General features: G+C 40.6%; 1 protein-coding gene across 1 annotated transcript in view; it reads right to left on the bottom strand.

Moving 5' to 3' along the window:
* The window catches only part of MKNK2 (MAPK interacting serine/threonine kinase 2), a 48,342-nt gene that overhangs the window by 22,327 nt on the left and 7,875 nt on the right, over positions 1-18,140 (bottom strand). Inside the window, exons 3-8 of the mRNA XM_026698975.2 lie at positions 14,004-14,085; positions 12,635-12,736; positions 9,145-9,242; positions 4,202-4,281; positions 2,641-2,714; positions 2,179-2,283 (exon numbers count right to left, since the gene is read on the bottom strand). Of these exons, the coding sequence (XP_026554760.1) occupies positions 2,179-2,283; positions 2,641-2,714; positions 4,202-4,281; positions 9,145-9,242; positions 12,635-12,736; positions 14,004-14,085 (541 nt within the window). The remainder of the gene's footprint in view (positions 1-2,178; positions 2,284-2,640; positions 2,715-4,201; positions 4,282-9,144; positions 9,243-12,634; positions 12,737-14,003; positions 14,086-18,140) is intronic.

Here is an 18,140-nt window from a genome sequence, read left to right as displayed (position 1 = left end):
TGACAGAGCCCAAGCAACTCTTATTAAAATATTTATATCCCATCTTATTAGTGACGGCAACATCCATCAGTGGTGCATTTCACATATTTTTACCACTGGTTCGGTGGGTGTGGCTTGGTGGGCGTGCTTTGCGTGCATGCACACACTTTGCACATGCGCACCAAATACATACTTTGCGCATGCGCAGAGGCTTTCCAACTCGCCTTCTACAAGCCTGCACTCTGTCGCTTCAGCAGCTGCTGTGAGACAATCTGCTGTGCCGCACAAAGCAGCTGCGCTTCAAAAGCAGGACATAAAGGTTAGTATGGGAGCCCAAGCAGGCGGGTGGTCCAAACAGCAGAGCGTTGGAGAAAGCCGTTTTGGTCTCCACTGCTCATCGGTGCTACCAGCTCGCCAGAACCGGGCCGAGCTGGTAGAATACCACCACTGCATCTAATGTAGTTTACTATTAATGTAAACTTTAAAAAATATATCTTAAAAATAGATTAAGACATCAACATTAAGCTCAGCTGATATGCTCATTTAAATAAAATAAAAAAATAGCATAGCAAAATGATGTCAGAGAAAGAGGCCACAACAATTTTGAGAGACAGGAATTTTCAAATTTGGAAACCGGCATAGAGAATGATCCCTATCACATGACTATTAGCTAACACTAGATCTAATAGTAGTTGAGGTCTAACAGTATAGAGTCTAAAGTTGTCACCCATTGATGATTTGGTTAGTTGGACAGATGACATTAAGAGAAAACAGTCCTTCAGAGTTCTTGGCCCTAAATGATGCTCTCTATAAACTTTGAAAGCCATCTTAAGTTGATGGCCCTTGTGAAGGAGTTCTGCTAAATCTACTTCACGCAAGGAAATCTCCTTATCTGAGTATTCAACCAGAGGCCTCTGCTTCCCAACTGCTTGTACTAAAGGAAAGAGCTAATAATTACTTAAGAAGTATTAATTATGGTCTAAAGCAGTGGTCGCCAACTGGTGGGCCGCAGCCCACTGATGGGCTGTGAGAAAATTTTGGTGGGCCGCAGAGAAATCTCGCCCCCAGAGCACCCCGACAAAGCAATTAATCCAGGCTGTGCCGAAACACAAGGCTGCGCCACCCACATGGCCTGCATACTCACTCCTTACTCGGTAAACTTGCCTGCTAAATTGCTATTTTTCCTTTTTCCGACCATCATCTGTTCTGCTGTGCTAGGAGATTTAGATTAACTAGGAAGCAGGAAATGGTTGGATTTCTTGCTTTCTAGCTAGTCTTTAGATCTTCGGCTCAGCACAGCCGAACCTCCCTTAGGACTGAAGGTTTGCTTGCAAGCAAATTCAGTGCAGACTCATGGCAAGCAAATTTGAGAGACTGAGCTAGCTGATGGTAGATAGATAGATCACTGAATGATTCTGTGAGCAACTCAATCTGCCTGCTTTGCCTGATTTTGGGTAAAAGTTGCTCTTTTTTAATAAAAAAATCAATATTTATATACAAGCCATGCCCAGCCAGTCACATGACCACCAAGCCACACCCACAAATTAGGCCACGCCCACAGAGCTGGTTAGTGGTCCCAGGGATCTAAAATTATGAGTTTGGTGGTCCCTGAGGTCCAAAAGGTTGGCGACCCCTGGTCTAAAGCAACCAGATAAACCTGGGTTTCATTGCATTTCTGCAAATATTTCCCCAACTGAAAAATACGTATTTACAGATAGGATAAGAGAAGAGGAAAAGGCGTATTATGGAAAAGTGCCCAGATCAGGCCTTAGCAGATTCCTGGACATCATAAATGTTGTAGTAATACAGTGTGAAAAAGATGACAGGCCAACGTAGATAGCTTGAGATTTACTGCAGCAGTCAGATATACTCAGTATAATGTTTCTCAACCTTAGGACCTTGAAGATGTGTGTATGGACATCAACTCCCAGAATTCCTCATCCACCATACTTGGTTGAGAAACAATAGCTTAGTGCAGGGGTGTTCAACCTTGACAGCTTTTAAGACTTGTGGACGTCAACTCCTAGAATTCTGGGAGTTGAAGTCCACAGGAATTCTTGGAATTGAAGTCCATAGGTGCTAAAGTTAACCAAGGACCCTTGGCTTATTGGATTGCAAAGAGACTTAAGTTGCACCATGGAATGCTTTGGAAAACAAAACAAAAAATACCTTGCCCCCAGCATTCATTTTTTTACCCACCTTTATTGTGCAAGAAATTAAGGGCACTGGCTATGTCGTGCACCACCATGCTGGCCTCTAGTTCATTGAAATGGCGTCGACGGTGGATATGGGTTAAGATGGAGCCTGAAAAGAGACATTGAAAGGCCCAATTAAGCCATGGACTAAGATCTGAAGCTTAAAGATGCAAATCAGATGTGTCCAACTTTGGCAATTTTAAGACCTGTGGACTTCAACTCCCAGAATTCCCCAGCCAGCTATGCTGGCTAGAGAATTCTGGGAGTTGAAGTCCACAGGTCTTAAAATTGTCAAGACTGGACAGCCCCGATGTAATTATATATGGACAATTATAACATGTACAATTTATGTTTTTTTTCCCCTCCTTACTTAAATTGGAAAAAACGAGGCTTTAAAAATAAGAAGCTCTCTCTCTCTCTCTCCCTCTCCCACCTACAAAAGCCATTCATTTGGTCAGTGACTCACCTCCTCTCATCTTCTCAAACACGAGGTAGAACCGGTCCTCTTCTTCAAAAAACTCGATCAACTCCAGGATGTTCCTGAAAAAAGACAGGGGAGGGCGGGGACAATAATTAGGGATAAGAAGAGACAGGTAAGAGAAAGAAATTAAATCCATTTCATTTTCATTCATAGCTGGCTGGAGAATTCTGGAAGTTGAAGTCCACAAGTCTTAAAGTTGTCAAGTTTTGAGGCCTCTGATCTACCCATATTTTCCTTCACGGCAGGCAAAACACTTCTCACACAACCACAATGCAGAGAACGAAGTCCAGACTTTCCTTTCCCTGGAACTAATATTCAGAGGTAGAGTGTCCCTTGATATGGAAGTTCAGGTAATCCTCTACTTACATTCTTTCCTTTAGTGACCAAAGTTACATTGGCACTGAAAAAAAGTGACTTAGGACTGTTTACCTATACACAACCACTGCAGCATCCCCATTGATCCCCATTCATAACCTTCCCAGCCAGATTTCAACAAGCAAGGTCAATGGGAGTAGCCAGATTTAACTTAACAACTGCAGGATTGACTTAACAACCACAGTGATTTGCGTAACAGCTGCGGTAATAAAAGGTCATAAAATGAGGCACAGCTCACTTAGCAACTATGTTGCTTAGCAACAGAAATGTTAGGCTCCATTGTGGTCATGTCAAGGATTACTTTCAACCGATTTACAGGTAATCCAGCTCGTTTAGTGATCGTTCGAAATTACAATGGCACTGAAAAAAAAGTGACTTGTGGCTGTTTTTCACATTTATGGCCGTCACGGCACCCTCACAGTCACATGATCAAAATTCAGTCACTTGGCAACTGACTCATATTTATGACGGTTGCAGTGTCTTTGGGGGGGATGTCATGTGATCCCCTTTTGTGACCTCCTGACGAGCAAAGTCAATGGGGAAGCCCAATTCACTTAACAACCGTGTTATTAATTTAATAACTGCAGTGATTCACTTAACAGCTATGACAAAAAAGGTTCATAAAATGAGACAACCCCCCACTTAACAAATGTCTCAGCAACAGAAATTTTGGGCTCCGTTGGTGGTCCTAAGCTGAGGACCACCTGATTACTGCAGTCAGCATTAATGTCAGCTTTGGAAGCCATAGTAGCACCAGACGCTTCCACACTGCCACTTTCTTGAGCCTGGAAAAATGGGAGGGGGGAATATCTTGGAGGATATGTGGTTTGACATAATAGCATTCTTCTTCTAAGTCAAGGTCATGTTATTTCTGCACCTGGTTGAGAGGACGTCTCAAGTTGGGACAGATGGTGATTGGGGCATGTGATGAGATGATGGGTGCAGGGGCTGGATTTGTATTTTTTTTTAATTTATTACAAGGAAACCCAGAATTTTCAGATTCGGGATTTCCCAGATGTGCCAGTTTACTACCCAAATAAAAAAGAACTTTTGAGAGGATGTCCGTCTCGGAGTTATTTGTTGGAGAGGAGGTTTTCTGGAACGCTGACAATTAATACAACCTGGATACCATCTAGATATAGCAAAGATCAAGCTTAAAACTGCCCACTACCTGTGTCCTTGGCACTGGTACAGCATTTCCACTTCTCGAAATACCCGATTTCGGATGTGTCCAAGGCGCTTCTCAATTATCTTTCAAAGAAAAAAAGAAATAAGGGAAAGGCTACAGTTACAACAACACCAAGATGAAGCAAATATTCTGCAGGCAAAACTTTGTTTCTTTCAACAAATAAAATGAGCAACGATTTTGACACCAAGCACACAACGCTTCTCAAACTTGGCTCCCTCCAACTGCTCTTCAAATTTTCCCCGGGGTGGGGCAGGGCTGATCTGAAGTCATATTCCATGGGGGGAGGGTGGTGGTGGTATCAGCTATTATGCTCTATGATCTTGTATGAAACACGAGCAAAGTACAACAGGCGCTGGAGATAATGTTTATGGAGGCATTTACAAGATAGCATTAAAGCCAACCCAATCTCATAAACACCCCAATACTCTCCTGCAAACACAAATAGGCTGTTGTTTCTTTATTCCACTTTATACCCAATGAAGAAAAGGCCTTTTTTTAAAAAAAAAAACTGGTAATTTTTAAAAACCCAAGCTTGTCTATTTAAAGTATACAGCTGAAGGGCGAGTTAAACCATCCCCCAAGCCTGGATGCTTTCTCTCCTTGCAATTCTCATGCCCTCTTTCCCCCTTCCTAATCCCTTTAGCCTTTTGCAATCTGTAAAACAAATTGGGCCTTCTGACTCAGAATGGCAAGATTCCACCTGTGAAACTGTATTCAAAAGAGTTTGGGGGGTTCAGGCATGTAAGTCTCTGCGCTCCCCCAGCCTTGCACAATAACAACGGTAACCTCAATGAGGTATTCAGGACAGGCAGGGAAGGGATTCTCCAGCTGTTCTGTGAGCAACTGATCTTTCTCTTTTTTCTTTCTTTCCCCCTTCCTTTGCTTCCTTCCTTCCTTCACTTTCCTTTCCTTCTTCCTTCCTCTTTTTGTTCCTTTCTTCTCTTCCCTTCCTTATTTCCTTCTTTTCCTTTCCTTCCTTCCTCCTTCCCTCTTCTTCCCTCAATCCTTTCCTCCTCTTTCTTTCCTCCTTTCTTTCTTTTCTTTCTGCCTTTCTCCCAAAAGTTTTTTTTTTTCACCAGCCTACCCCTTTGTAACTGCAACAATGTGCAAATGGGTGGGCATGAACCTCGAACAGCAAAAGGGTGGAAAATGGATTGTTCACAGGGGCCCCACACTTCTCTGCTCCCCAAATTGCCACTTTACAGCCAGCAGTGACGAATGAAAGAGCTGTTGTTTCTCGCCGTCTGCCAACTTAAAAAGAAAAAAAAAAAGAAAGAAAGAAAAGAAAAGAAAGGAAAAAAAAAAAAGAAGCCACACTCCCCAGAGAGACAGGAACGCAGTGTGCAGCAGCTGCGTTCTCCTCCCTCTGGTCTGGGAGGGTTTTCAACATCGCCACCCTTTTGGCTTCTCTTTCCACCATCAGATTTACAACTGTCCTCTTCTCCCTTCCCCGAAGCCATGGCATCTGCACAACACAAACACACGCACACACACGCACACACAACCGGGCTGGTGCCAGGTTCTCCCTGTCCCATTTTAGATCATCTGCGTCACTCTTCCTGCCTTAATACATGCTGGCAGGAGGGATTAAGGGGGGGGGGGGAAGGCTGGGGGAGGAACAATTGGGTTTGAAAAGAGAAGGTCAAACTGGGAGAGGCAGCTGAGAGAGAGAGCTGAAATTTTAAACAGAAAACTAAAATGTAGGCCTTCTGACAGAGAGCTGCTGCAGAGGAATTGGGGGGTGGGTGGGTGGATTGCTTGTTTTGTTTATTTTTTATCAAGCAGTTTATTTACCAAACAACTGATTTAAAGAGATTTAAGTCCTTCATAAATTAAGTGAAGAAATTTATACTGAATTGAGCTGTAAGAATCTTGGTCCAAAGACATACATCTCAGAATCTTATGGCTGGAAGGAGTCATAACAGAATAACAAGAATTGGAAGGGACCTTGGAGGTCTTCTAGTCCAACCACCTGCACAGGCAAGAAACCTTATTACCATTGCAGACAAATGGTTGTCCAATCTCTTCTTAAAGAAGAGTTTCTTAAAAACGTCAATGTGGGAGCGTTCACAACTTCTGGGGGCAAGTTGTTCCACTGACTAATTATTCTGTCAAGAAATTCCTCCTTAGTTCTAAGTTGCTTCTCTCCTTGATTAGTTTCCATCCATTCCTTCTTGTCCTGCCTTCAGGTGCTTTGGAGAATAGCTTGACTCCCTCTTCTTTGTGGCAGCCCCTGAGATATATCGGAACATTGCTATAGTGTCACCCTCAGTCCTTATTTTCGTTTTCATAGAGCATTCAATTCTCTGCTCAAAACAAAAAAAAAGAATAAATGTATCCCAAACAGATGGCTAGACATAAGCCACCACAGGGCAGCTCACTCCCTTTTCTGGGGAACTGGTTCCACTGGGAATCTGTCTGTGGTCATGTAAATTTAAAAAATTAATAAGAAAGCTTCTTCCCCGTCCTGCACCCTAATGTTTACACATTCATTTCTTGGAACCATTCCTTGCCGTACGGTGCAATAGGATTTGTAGTTTAAGCCCTTCTGCAAGATGCTAGTTTGGGGACAAGGGCCAACAAATTTATTTATTTTATTGATTAAATTTATCAGCTGCTCATCTCGTTTTGAAGCGACTTTGGGAGGCAAATAAATCTAAATAAATTACCAGCTTTGGACCCCAAAAGTTTCTCTCATTGTCTCTTGGTTAGTCTGGCACTGGTGGTGACAGCCTGTTTGTTCCCCATTTGTAACTGACTAAATACAGCTATTCATTTAAGAATTCAAAAGCAGGCTTGATTTTATGTTAATATCTTAGGCAGAAGAGTCACGGGGCAGTTTTCCCAAGCAGGTTTTAAAAAGCAAAATAAAAATGGAGAGGCAGAGGAAAGGAAGGGATTAGACAATCTTAATCATTTCTCTCAAAGACCAAGAAGACAGACATCCTGTTTATTTTGGGCAGCAGCCTGACTTTCAAAAGAAGCTAGAAACAGAAGAGCTGTTTCATTCTTACTAATCATGCAGTTATCTGGCTGGCGTGTTATCACCAGAGGAACTAATCAGCTGATATGTAAAGTATACCTCTCTTGCACATAAATTGCATTTGCATCTTCCTAATGCTTGAACAGCTTTAATAAATATAAATAATAAATATACTCTGGAAGGACTAATCAACCCTTATTTTCCAGATCATGGAATAAATATCCTGAGATGCCTTGGCAATGACAATTAGCCACATTTCCAACAGATGGTGGTAATTATTGAAAAGAAACTCTACTAACTCTACACTGGGTTTTTTTTTTTTTTTAAGGGTATCATCTTTCTGAAAGTAAGCAGCTAGCGTTCTGGAAAATGCACTAACTTTCTACTTGCAAATAATCTTTTTCAACATCCAGCTAAGCATTGCAAGCTGACTTTCACTTCACACTGGCATAAATTACTGAAACCTTTTTAGAGCTTTGTTCAACCAACACTGGGTTTCCACAAATTTAAAGGAACTTGTGCATAATTCTGTCTTCACCGCTTCCCAACCAGGTGGAGCATGGTCCATGTCTGTTCTAAGATAATTTAATATTTTCTGGAATGGGCTGCTACCTGGAATGCAACATCTATTACAGGTAGGCCTCAACTTACAGCCATTCGATTAGCTGTTGTTTGAAGTTACAGCACTGAAAAAAGTTAATTATGACAGATTCTCACACTTATGACTGTTGCAACATCACTGTGGTCCTGTGATCAAAATTGGGGTGACTGGCAGCTGGCATGTACAGGTAGTCCTTGACTTACAACAGTTCCTTTACTGACCATTCAAAGTTACGACAGCACTGAGAAAGGTGGCTTATGGCTGTTTTTCAGAGTTATGACTCTTGCAGCATCCCCATGATCAAAATGTGATCAAAATTCAGATGCTTGGCAACTGACTCCTATTTATGACCGTTGCCATGGCCCAAAGTCATGTGATCCCCTTTTGAGGCCTTCTGAGAAGCAAAGTCAATGGGGGAAGCCAGATTCACTTAACAACCGGGTTAGTAACTTATCAGCTGTTCACTTAACAATTGAGGCAAAAAAGGGCGCAAAATGAGGCAAAACTCACTTTTTAAAAATGTCTCACTTAGCAACAGAAATTTTGGGCTCAACTGTGTTCGTAAGTTGAGGACTACCTCTATTTTAAATAACGCAATCAAGGTTTGAGGAAGGAAGCCTCTAGGTAGCAGGACTTACCATTTCAGAGAAATACTGTCTTTACCAATTTACCATTTCAGAGAAATACTATCTTTATTAAAACCTTCTTCACCACGCTGATCTCTTTGAAATGTTCTCAACCATCCTGCAAGATTAACTAACGCAAGGCAGATAAAAACCAACTACCTCCCAAATCTCCAGTCTTTTGATTAGAAGACTTCGTGCACATTTTTGCTTGCATCAGCCGAAGCCTCCAAACAAGCAGTAGATGTGATACAGATATAGGCAGACTGGAACTGGAGTTTTTTTTTTTTTTAAATTTACAAAGTTAGATTAAGGTTAAGAACCTGGGTTTACCAAGATCAAAGCAAATTGCCTAGTGTTTGGGAGCTAGTTATGAATCCCAGCTCTACTCTTCAATCAAAATTTGCAAAGCCTGCCACAGCATTTGTAACACCTCAGCATTTTCCTCAAAATAGTTTCAAACAGGAATGTCGGTGTTGCCCAATCCTCAAGAAACTTTCTCCAATGCCAGAGAACTGCACAGCATTTCTCAAAAACATGTCTGCTGACGACAATGCACCAGGATTCTCTTATTGCAAGAGACCAAAATTCAGATATTCTTCCCTCCAAGGACAGATTCCAGCTCCACTTTTTTGGCTTCAGTGTTTGGGAAACAACACTGAATTATTTCCCAGAATTCCCTTTCCTCAGAGAAGCCACCACAACCGAGAGTTCATACCTTCACTGCGTACTCCTTATTAGTAATGAGGTTAACACAGGCCTGGACTTTTGCATGTGCTCCTTCTCCGAGGACCTCTTCTTGGAGCTGGTAAACATCTGGATGTGGCAGCAGAAAGAGAACGGGAGGGAGAGAAAGCATATTCCAAAATCAGACTTCAAAAGAGTGTTCAGACAGCACATCTGCTGATCTGGGGGAAAACCCACAGAAGGCCGAAAATGCAAAAGTAAACTATTCCAGAGTTCACCCACATCTAAGTTCTTCCAGTTTCAAGTTTTGTTTCAACAAACGCAGCTTCACTCAAAGAGTTTCTAAACACTACCGATCTAATAGGATCAGTCAACAAATCCAACCCCACAGTTCTATGCAAGAATCCTAATGAAACCTTCTTCATAGATTATTCTCCAATCTTTGTTTAAAGACATTCAGGGAAGTAAATGGTTCGATTCCAAAGTTACCTTAACTATGAGGGGAACCTTTATTCTTACATTTAACCAAAATCACCTCATCCCCATAACTTAACCCATGACTTCCACCTTCTACGCAACAAAGAACATCTGTTTCTCCTTTCAAAGTGTGCTACCACATAGTTTCTTGATCTTCTTTTTTTTAAGGCCTAATATTCTTGATTCCTTCCATATCTTGTCTTAGGACATACGTCTCGATCATCCAGATTGCCCATTTATGAACCTGCTTCAGGTTTATCCTGGAAACAATTCTCCAGGTGGACTCTGACTGTATAAATATTGATGGCACAGGCCAACCACATCTACTCATTCTTCCTATGAGCAGGCAAGCTAGAGACAGGCTTACAAAGATGATGAATGAGTGTGTTCTGGCGCAAAATTGAAAAACAGTGTAAGCTGAAGATAACACACCTAATACAAGGAACCTCATGCTAATTCTTCTCATATCACTTTCTAGTTGATGAGTTGAGAGCAGTAGTACACCGGCTTGTTGCATGTCTATTTTAGAGACCCTGGCATAGACTAATGGGATATAACCAAGCACCAGTTTCATCTACAACAAAATATGCCAAAGCTAAGAAATGTACAAATATAAAATGACAATTTACAAGGAGTCTTTGTTTAGCAAACTTTCGCAGTTACAACCATGATTGAAAAAAAAAAATCTATGACCCGTCTTCACATTTACAACCTCTGCAGGTCTGTAAGCAAAGGAAAGCTGAATTAAGGTCATAAGCATAGTTGTGGTTTCACTTAGTGACTGCTCTGCTTAACAATCAAGCTGCTTGTCCCAACAATGGTTGCTAAACAAGGACTCACCATGTTGCATGTTTGGTGATTCAGAAACCACGTTATGATGAGGTCAGGGGTGGGATTCTACCAGTTCGCACTTGTTCGCTAGAACCGGTTGTTAACATTCTAAGCAGTTCGGAGAACCGGTTGTTAGAAGAAATTCCTGGCCTAATCCTGTAAGGAAGGCAGGAAGGAAACATTCTGGTGTTGCTTACAGAAACTGCCTCTCCATTAACCCTTATTACATTCTTGGCAGGACTAGACTTTCTGTCTCAAGACTGTCTCTGAAGGTTTTTTTTCCTCCTTTGATGGTACTTTGCTTGTGTGGAGTGATCATTCAAAATTACAATGGCACTGAAAAAAGTGACTTATGACCATTTTTCACACTTACGACTGTTGCAGCATCCCCACAGTCATGAGAGGCCAAGCAAGAAGCGTGCCTCAATGTGAGTGATATTGGGCTGGCCATACCCATCCAATAACATGACCAAGCCACGCCCATCAACTAAGCCACACCCACAGAACCGGTTGTTAAAAAATTCGAATCTCACCCCTGGATGAGGTGAATAGGATTGAACAGTGGAGTGTTTTGTGCAAACAGGAAGATTAGCTGCTGAAGGTAGTAAGATAGGATAGAAATAAAATGTGACAATCAGCAGGATGCTTAGCAAATGACTCAACATCAAGCAAGGAGTAAGACAAAGGAGTGTCATGTCCCTTTGCCTGATTATTGTACAAGTACTTGTGATCTTAAGACGTTAACTAGATGGGGATGTTGTGTTGTTGTTTGAGAACATTTCCTGAAAACCCCAAAGGTGCTTTTTCAAGAGGCAACTGGACTTTCTGTTTTTTTTTTCTTTGGAGATGTTTCGTGTCTCATCCAGGAAGCTGCTTGGATGAGAAATGAAACGTCTCCAAAGAAAAATACCAGAAAGTCCAGTTGCCTCTTGAAAAAGCACCTTTGGGACAACCGTGACCTGGATGACTGAGAATCTACATAGACATTTCCTGAAAATGTTACCCTTGCACTATGCAACAAGCAAGGAATGATCTGAAGATTGATGTATCAAAATAGCTGGGTCTAATAGGGCAAATGAAATTATAAACTACCTTAAAAAAAAAAAAAGAACTAGCACAAATTGATGAATCTCGGCTCCCTGGCCCAAAGTTTGTGAGAAATTGAATGAAATTTAAGCATGCAAATGTTAGTAGAGATGTTGTGGGCAGTTTATAGCCTGTGGCAAGGAATTTTTTTTTGCCAAACTAAGTGAAAAGGGCTGAATGCGGAGCATGGCTCTGTTCACTTTGTCACATGGAAGTAGGGTTAGCTCAGGAGAAGCACGAAAATAAGCTGAATGTGGTGAGAATGGGTTATCATGGGGGTGGGTGGGGGGTGCTGAAATACAACCGAGAAAGGGTCAAGGATGAGTAAGTTCCAAATTAACTGGATTGAATACAAAAGGGAACGACCACTGGAAAGCACACTGACATCACAGAGACAACAAATGAGAACTCAATTGCAAAAACAAATACACAAAGACAGACTGAATGGGCTGAAAGAAAGAGAAAAATGGAGGAAACTGTGCCTGGATGGATCTAAACGATCTTGGGGTACGCTAATTTTTACTTATGTTTACTTTTTTTTAAATTCCCTGCCGTTAATTCCTTTACTATTTCTTCCTCTTTTTTTGAATTTTGCATTATCTTGTTTACTCCAAAAGGGAACAGTGTGGTGGGTATTTATATAACCAGAGATGGAAATCAGAAGCGCTATTTGGTCTTCAAGCAAGCAAGTCCAGTGAAAATGAGAGAAGATCTATACGGATTTTCCCAGTTAGCTTACTGAAACAGGTTAATAAAAGTTCTTGTTATTGTTCTTTTCAGTTCTTTGAGTTGAATTTTAAATTAACCCAGTTTCTTTTCTGGCCCATAAATAGATTTCATTATTTTGCCAGTTGTCAGTTCCTCCTTTTAGTTTCTTTTTGGATTCTTCAGAACATCATTTGTGTGTTTTACTTTGTGAACCATTTTGGAAATTAGAAAATACATACTCTTTATGAACTTCCTCTTCTACTACAGGAATCAAGACAATAACCCTCGAGGGTCTGTGAGCCGATATTGAAGCTTAAAATAAAATATTTTTACAAGAAGAGGTGTAGAGCCATCCGGCTTTTTCTCTTTCCTGGAAACTTAACAATGTGGACTAGTGCCTTGGCTATGTTTCACCTCACCTTCAAACCTCCCTGAAAAACTGTCCGTAGCTCGGCAGCGTTTTTTCTTCTTGTTTCTTTTCTTGGCATTTGGGATGTCGATGGGCTGACTCGAAGGCATATCTGTCAAGAAATATGGCGTTTTAAAAAAAAGAAGAAAGAAGCATTACAATAAAGGTAACATTCGAACCTAGAAGCAATTAACACGCTACAACTATAGGCAAGCCTGATCTTGAACACAAGCTTTCATTTTGCCCAAAAACTAGGACATGGGGAGGGGCTTCTTTCTCAGGCTAGCTTTTCTCACAGTTGCAGAAAAGAGGAGAATCAACCACGAGTGCGGCCGTAGCATCATTTGTAAAGGTCTTAATTCCACCACATGTCCAAAGCTTATAGATGTCCAGTTTCATCAGCATTCACCACTGAGCCAAACAGGAGTCCACCTGAATCAAGATTAGATTGGCCATATGATCCAACACACCGATTCCCAATACAGGCAGTCCTCGCCTTATGACCACAGTTGAGCCCCAAATTTCTGTTGCCGACAGGCAGTTGTTAAATGAGTTTTGCCCCATTTTACACCTTTTCTTGCCACCGTTGTTACGTGAATCACTGCAGGTGTTTTAGGTTAAGAACACAGCTGTTAAAGTGAATCTGGCTTTTCCCTTGACTTTGCTTCTCAGAAGGTGACCCTGGAACATTGCAAATGTCGTAAACCAATTGCCAAGCATCTGAATTTTGATCAGGTTTTGACCATGGGGATGCTGCAACAGTTGTAAGTGTGAAAAACGATCATAAGACACTTTTTTCAGGGCCCTTGTAATTTCGAACGGTCACCAAGCAAACTATTGTAAATCAAGGATTATCCATAGGCAGATTTCATCCCGTTTCCCCAGGGCTCAGAAACAACATGCTAACTGCAAAAATAGAACAATGATCCAATTTCTCCTGAATGGATTACAGCAGAATCACTTTGGAATGCAAAAAAAACAGAAAAGAGACCCCAGTTCTTTTGGGAGTGGGGGAGGAGGAGGCATGGATTTGGGGGAATTCATGTTTGTATTTTTGTTCACCACCCAGACTTTGGGTAGCCCTATGAATTTGATGAATGCATAAATTCATTCTTAACAAGCCTTCATCCCAGGCCACATCTGGCCCTTTGGCTGCCTCTATCCGGGCCCACGTGGGTTGCTTTTATTTTAAACGTGACTGCTATTCCCCCTCCGCCCCCACAATTTACTTAAGTGGTCTGCATGCCTTCACTACCCTACTGGTTCAGCCCTGACCAATAGTCCCAGTTTCTCACGTGGTCCCCTGAGAAAATAAACTGCTCCCTCCTGCTTCACCCTGTCCCACCCACTGCTTTCTCAAAGGCAAAAGTGGAGCTCACCGGGCCGAGTGGAACATTCAAAATTGAAGACAGATTCCAGGTGAGTGGACTGAGAGAATTCCAGGTCGAAAGGATTCTGGCCCTGATGAGATGGAAAGAAAAGAAAAAAAAGGGGATTAAAAAAAAATCAGTTGAAATAGTGTTAGAAAAGCAGGCAACCTTCCTAACAGGATTTTCTTTCTACAACCAGTTGGATCAGAAGCAGTTGCTGGAAAAGAGGCGAGTGTAGCTGCTGTCAGTTTCAGTTATGATTTCTCAAAGCTGTCAAGGATGCTCTCTTGACAATTCTGGCTTACTGAACTTGACTCTGAACAGTCACTTGTTACGAACATCTAATAAAGACCTGCAACAGATCCCTGTGTAACTTAAAAGACACACAACCCCACTAAAAAAAAATTCTTCTAATAAGCATGCATAGTCCAGCCTGCTACCATGCATATTTAAATCATTTCTCACTGCAGGAGGAAGAGAATCCTTTCATTTATTTCTGCAAATCATTTTGCATATTTTTCTTTGCCTAGTAAAGCCGTCTCTAGTGGGACTCTCCATTTACAGAAGGCCCAACCCAGGGAGGCTCAATCGATAAACCAGTTAGCAGCAGTACAGTGCCAAGTAAAGACTTTTCTATTTTCCCAGACTTTTTAATTGGCGTTCAATAGCATTTTAATCAATTTTTCTATGACTGATGTGCTGATTTGATTAGTTTATACAAGTAGTTCTCGACTTACGACAAAGGAACACAAAAATTCCATTGCTAAGCAAGGCAGTGTTAACCTGAGTTATATCCCATGTTACGGCCACAGTTTAACAAATCACTGCAATTGTTAAATGAGTCATGAAGTCATTATGGGAATCTAATATCTCCCATCAATTTTGCTTGTTGGAAGCTGGCTGGGAAGGTTACAAGAGGTGATCACATGACCCCCCAGGAACAGTGCAACTGTCATAAATACAGGCCAGTTGCCAAGTGCCCAAATTTTGACCATGTGACCTTGATTAATGGCTGCTACAACCATAACTACTCTGAAAAATGGTCGTAAGTCACTTTTTTCAGTGCCACTGTAACTAATGGTGACTAAGCAAACGGTTGTAAGTCGAGGACTATCTGTATAGTTTTGATATCACATTTTTCATTTTCCAGTACATGCTTTTATTAGGATTATATTTTTAATCAATTTTATCATAAACGGCTGAGAGAGTTGCAGTTATTGGGCAGTTTAAAAGTTTGACTTCAGTAAGAAACAATATTATAAATGGACATTCCTGTGAACTAGTAACATGTTGGGGATTAGATCTGCAGAGCTGAAATAAGCTAGTTGTTCTTTCTTAGTTGGGAACCTTGACATACAAATTAGATTCAAACATGCCAAAGAAAGGGAGGAAGAAATATAACGAGAAAGGGCCATTCCCCAAAGAAGGTCATTAAGAAGAAGCTATAAGGCAGAACAAGCCGCAGACTTGTCTAACAAGCTGGAACACCCTCCTGTCAGCTTCCCAGAGCCATCCCGAAATGTACACAAAGGAAAAGGTTTATTTAGAATAGATAAGCTTCAAGGAAATCTCCAAGGCCACTATCAAACATCAAATGGTTCATTTGGGGAAAGCAGTTGGCGTTTGCTACACCCCAAACCCAGCCCTTCCCAACTGGGAACTGTTCAGGTGTGCTGTGATTGTAATAATTGGAATTCTGACCGAGAATTTAGCTGGAGAACCCCAGAAAGGGAAGAGCACCCCACCTGCACATTCCACAGAAGCAGGTGGTAGGGTCTCTCTCCAGCTTGTTCTCTTTACATATTTATATTTATTTATTAATATGTCAAATTTATATGGCTGCCCATCATAGAAAAAGTGACTCTGGGTGGCATAAAAACAATTAACATAGTGCAGTGATTTCCAAACTTGACCACTTGAAGATGTGTGGACTTCAGCTCCCAGAATTCTCCAGGCAGTCATCCGCCTGGGGAATTCTGGGAGCTCAAATCCACACATCTTCAAGTTTAAGTTTGAAGAACATTGCCTTAACTGCTTCAGCTCACTAGTATCATTTCCGAGGGCAACAAGGAAAAATCAAGTCTTACTTAGCTACACTTTTACATGGAAGGATTTTTATTTCATGTAGCTAACCCTTGATCAACATTTCCAAAAGGAAAAAGAGATAGTAATTATTATTATTATTACTTTTGGGAGAAAGTAATAAACTACAAAAATGTGACTATGCAAGAAACCCCTAAAACTTTCAGAGGGTAGTAATCTATTGAAATACATAGCTAGTGCATGGAATTTGACAACTAGACAATTTAAACTGATTCTCCAGGCCCTTATTATAACTAACAAGCTGATATTGCAATATTGAGGAGATAAATGTATGAATAAATTCATTCAATGGATTGAAGAGCTGATGACACATGCTATGATTGCTTAGAGATGTAGATTTTGTACAGATAAATATAAGAAAATATGGGGCTCATTTATAAGCATGACACTGATATAGTGCATTAAAAACACACACTCTTGAGTGTATTACATAATTGTATATAGAATTGTAACTATTTACTGTTCCAACAACATATTTTTCTCTGTATCTTGCTTTTCTTGTATTTTTACACTTAGTTTTAAGCACTTGTATATTTTTGACAATGCATATATTTTGGTGTTTTGTTCTTTTTGCTTATTATTATTTTAAAAGCAAAAAATAAATATACAGGTATTCAACTTACCACAATTGAGCCCAAAATTTATGTTGTTGAGGCATTTGTTAAGTGGATTTTGCCCCACATTACGATCATTTTTACAGTTGTTAAGTGAGTCACTGCAGTTGTTAAGTTAGTAACACGGTTGTTAAATGAATCTGGCTTTCCCATTGACTTTACTTGTCAGAAGGTTGCAAAAGGTGACCCCAGGACACAACAACTACTATAAATATGAACCAGTTGCAAACAACTAAATTTTGATGACCTGACTATGGGGATGTTACAACAGTCGTAAGTGTGACAAATGGTCATAAGTCACTTTTTTCAGCACTGCTCTAACTTTGAATGGTCACTAAACAATTAATTGTAAATCGAGGACATGTATTAAAAAATAATTGTACTCCAGTCATATACAAACATGAACAAACATCTCGTTAGTTTTGTCAATAAAAGGGACTCCTTGAGTGCCCGAAACAATTCTGTAAATCACCCAACCATCTCTTCATTACAGCCTCTAATACAGGTAAGAGTTAATGAGCCGACAGGAGAACTAGCCAAGTTTTAAGAGCTTTCATATATTGTTGCCCAATGTCCAAAAAAACTGGAAAAGGACACACTAACCTTATCCCAATCTGATTTCACTACTGATTGAAAAATCTATATAAAAAGTTGTGGAAGTGCGTAAGAATATGTATGGCACTGCCAGTTCAGTAAGATTTCCTGTCAATAAATAAACATATTAACTCACAACCTACACAGAAACATTCTTACAAAATCTGCTGAGGTGAGGCAGAACTGCGCAGAAAAATGAATAAATAAATAAATAACTCTGAATTTCACTAATAGGTTTGTTGATGAGGACACCAGTCCAGACACGGTAGTATCAGATAGACATATTTAGGAATTATTGCTTCGTTATCTAGAAATTTCATATTGCTTTCACAGCACAGCACAATACAACACAACACACATACACGAGATTTGCATGAGCACCACTAAGCCAGGAAAAAAGCTGACCAGAACAGTCCACAAATCTCATAATGCTTTGGTTGGAGATTAAAATAATTATTACAGAAGATAAAACAGAAACCAAGACAAGTACCAGAAAGGGAACTGTTTAAAAGGCCTGGTGTAAAATATAAAATATATTTTAAAATATAAAATTAGAAAAAACATCCTTATGGGAGGAGAGGCAGGATACAATCTTAACGCAGGAGAGAGAAGCAAGATTCAGAAGTGAATAAGGTAACAACGTTTGGGCCAGGGGGTGTGATATGGAGTACATTGTGTTCTTGAGTAATCCCCATGCAAAATTGCATGTCATAATTGCAATCCTGGCTTGATCGCTTTTTAATGCTTTTTAATTCAGTCTGCACAACTGTTCTAAAGCAGGGGCGTCCAACCTTAGCAACTTTAAGACCTGTGGACCTCAAGTCCCAGAATTCCC

The sequence above is a fragment of the Pseudonaja textilis genome, chromosome 1, assembly GCF_049901715.1.
Source record: "Pseudonaja textilis isolate UNSWEBS1 chromosome 1, rPseTex1.2, whole genome shotgun sequence".
Classification (NCBI taxonomy): domain Eukaryota; kingdom Metazoa; phylum Chordata; class Lepidosauria; order Squamata; family Elapidae; genus Pseudonaja; species Pseudonaja textilis.
This window is presented reverse-complemented; position numbering and strand designations above follow the sequence as displayed.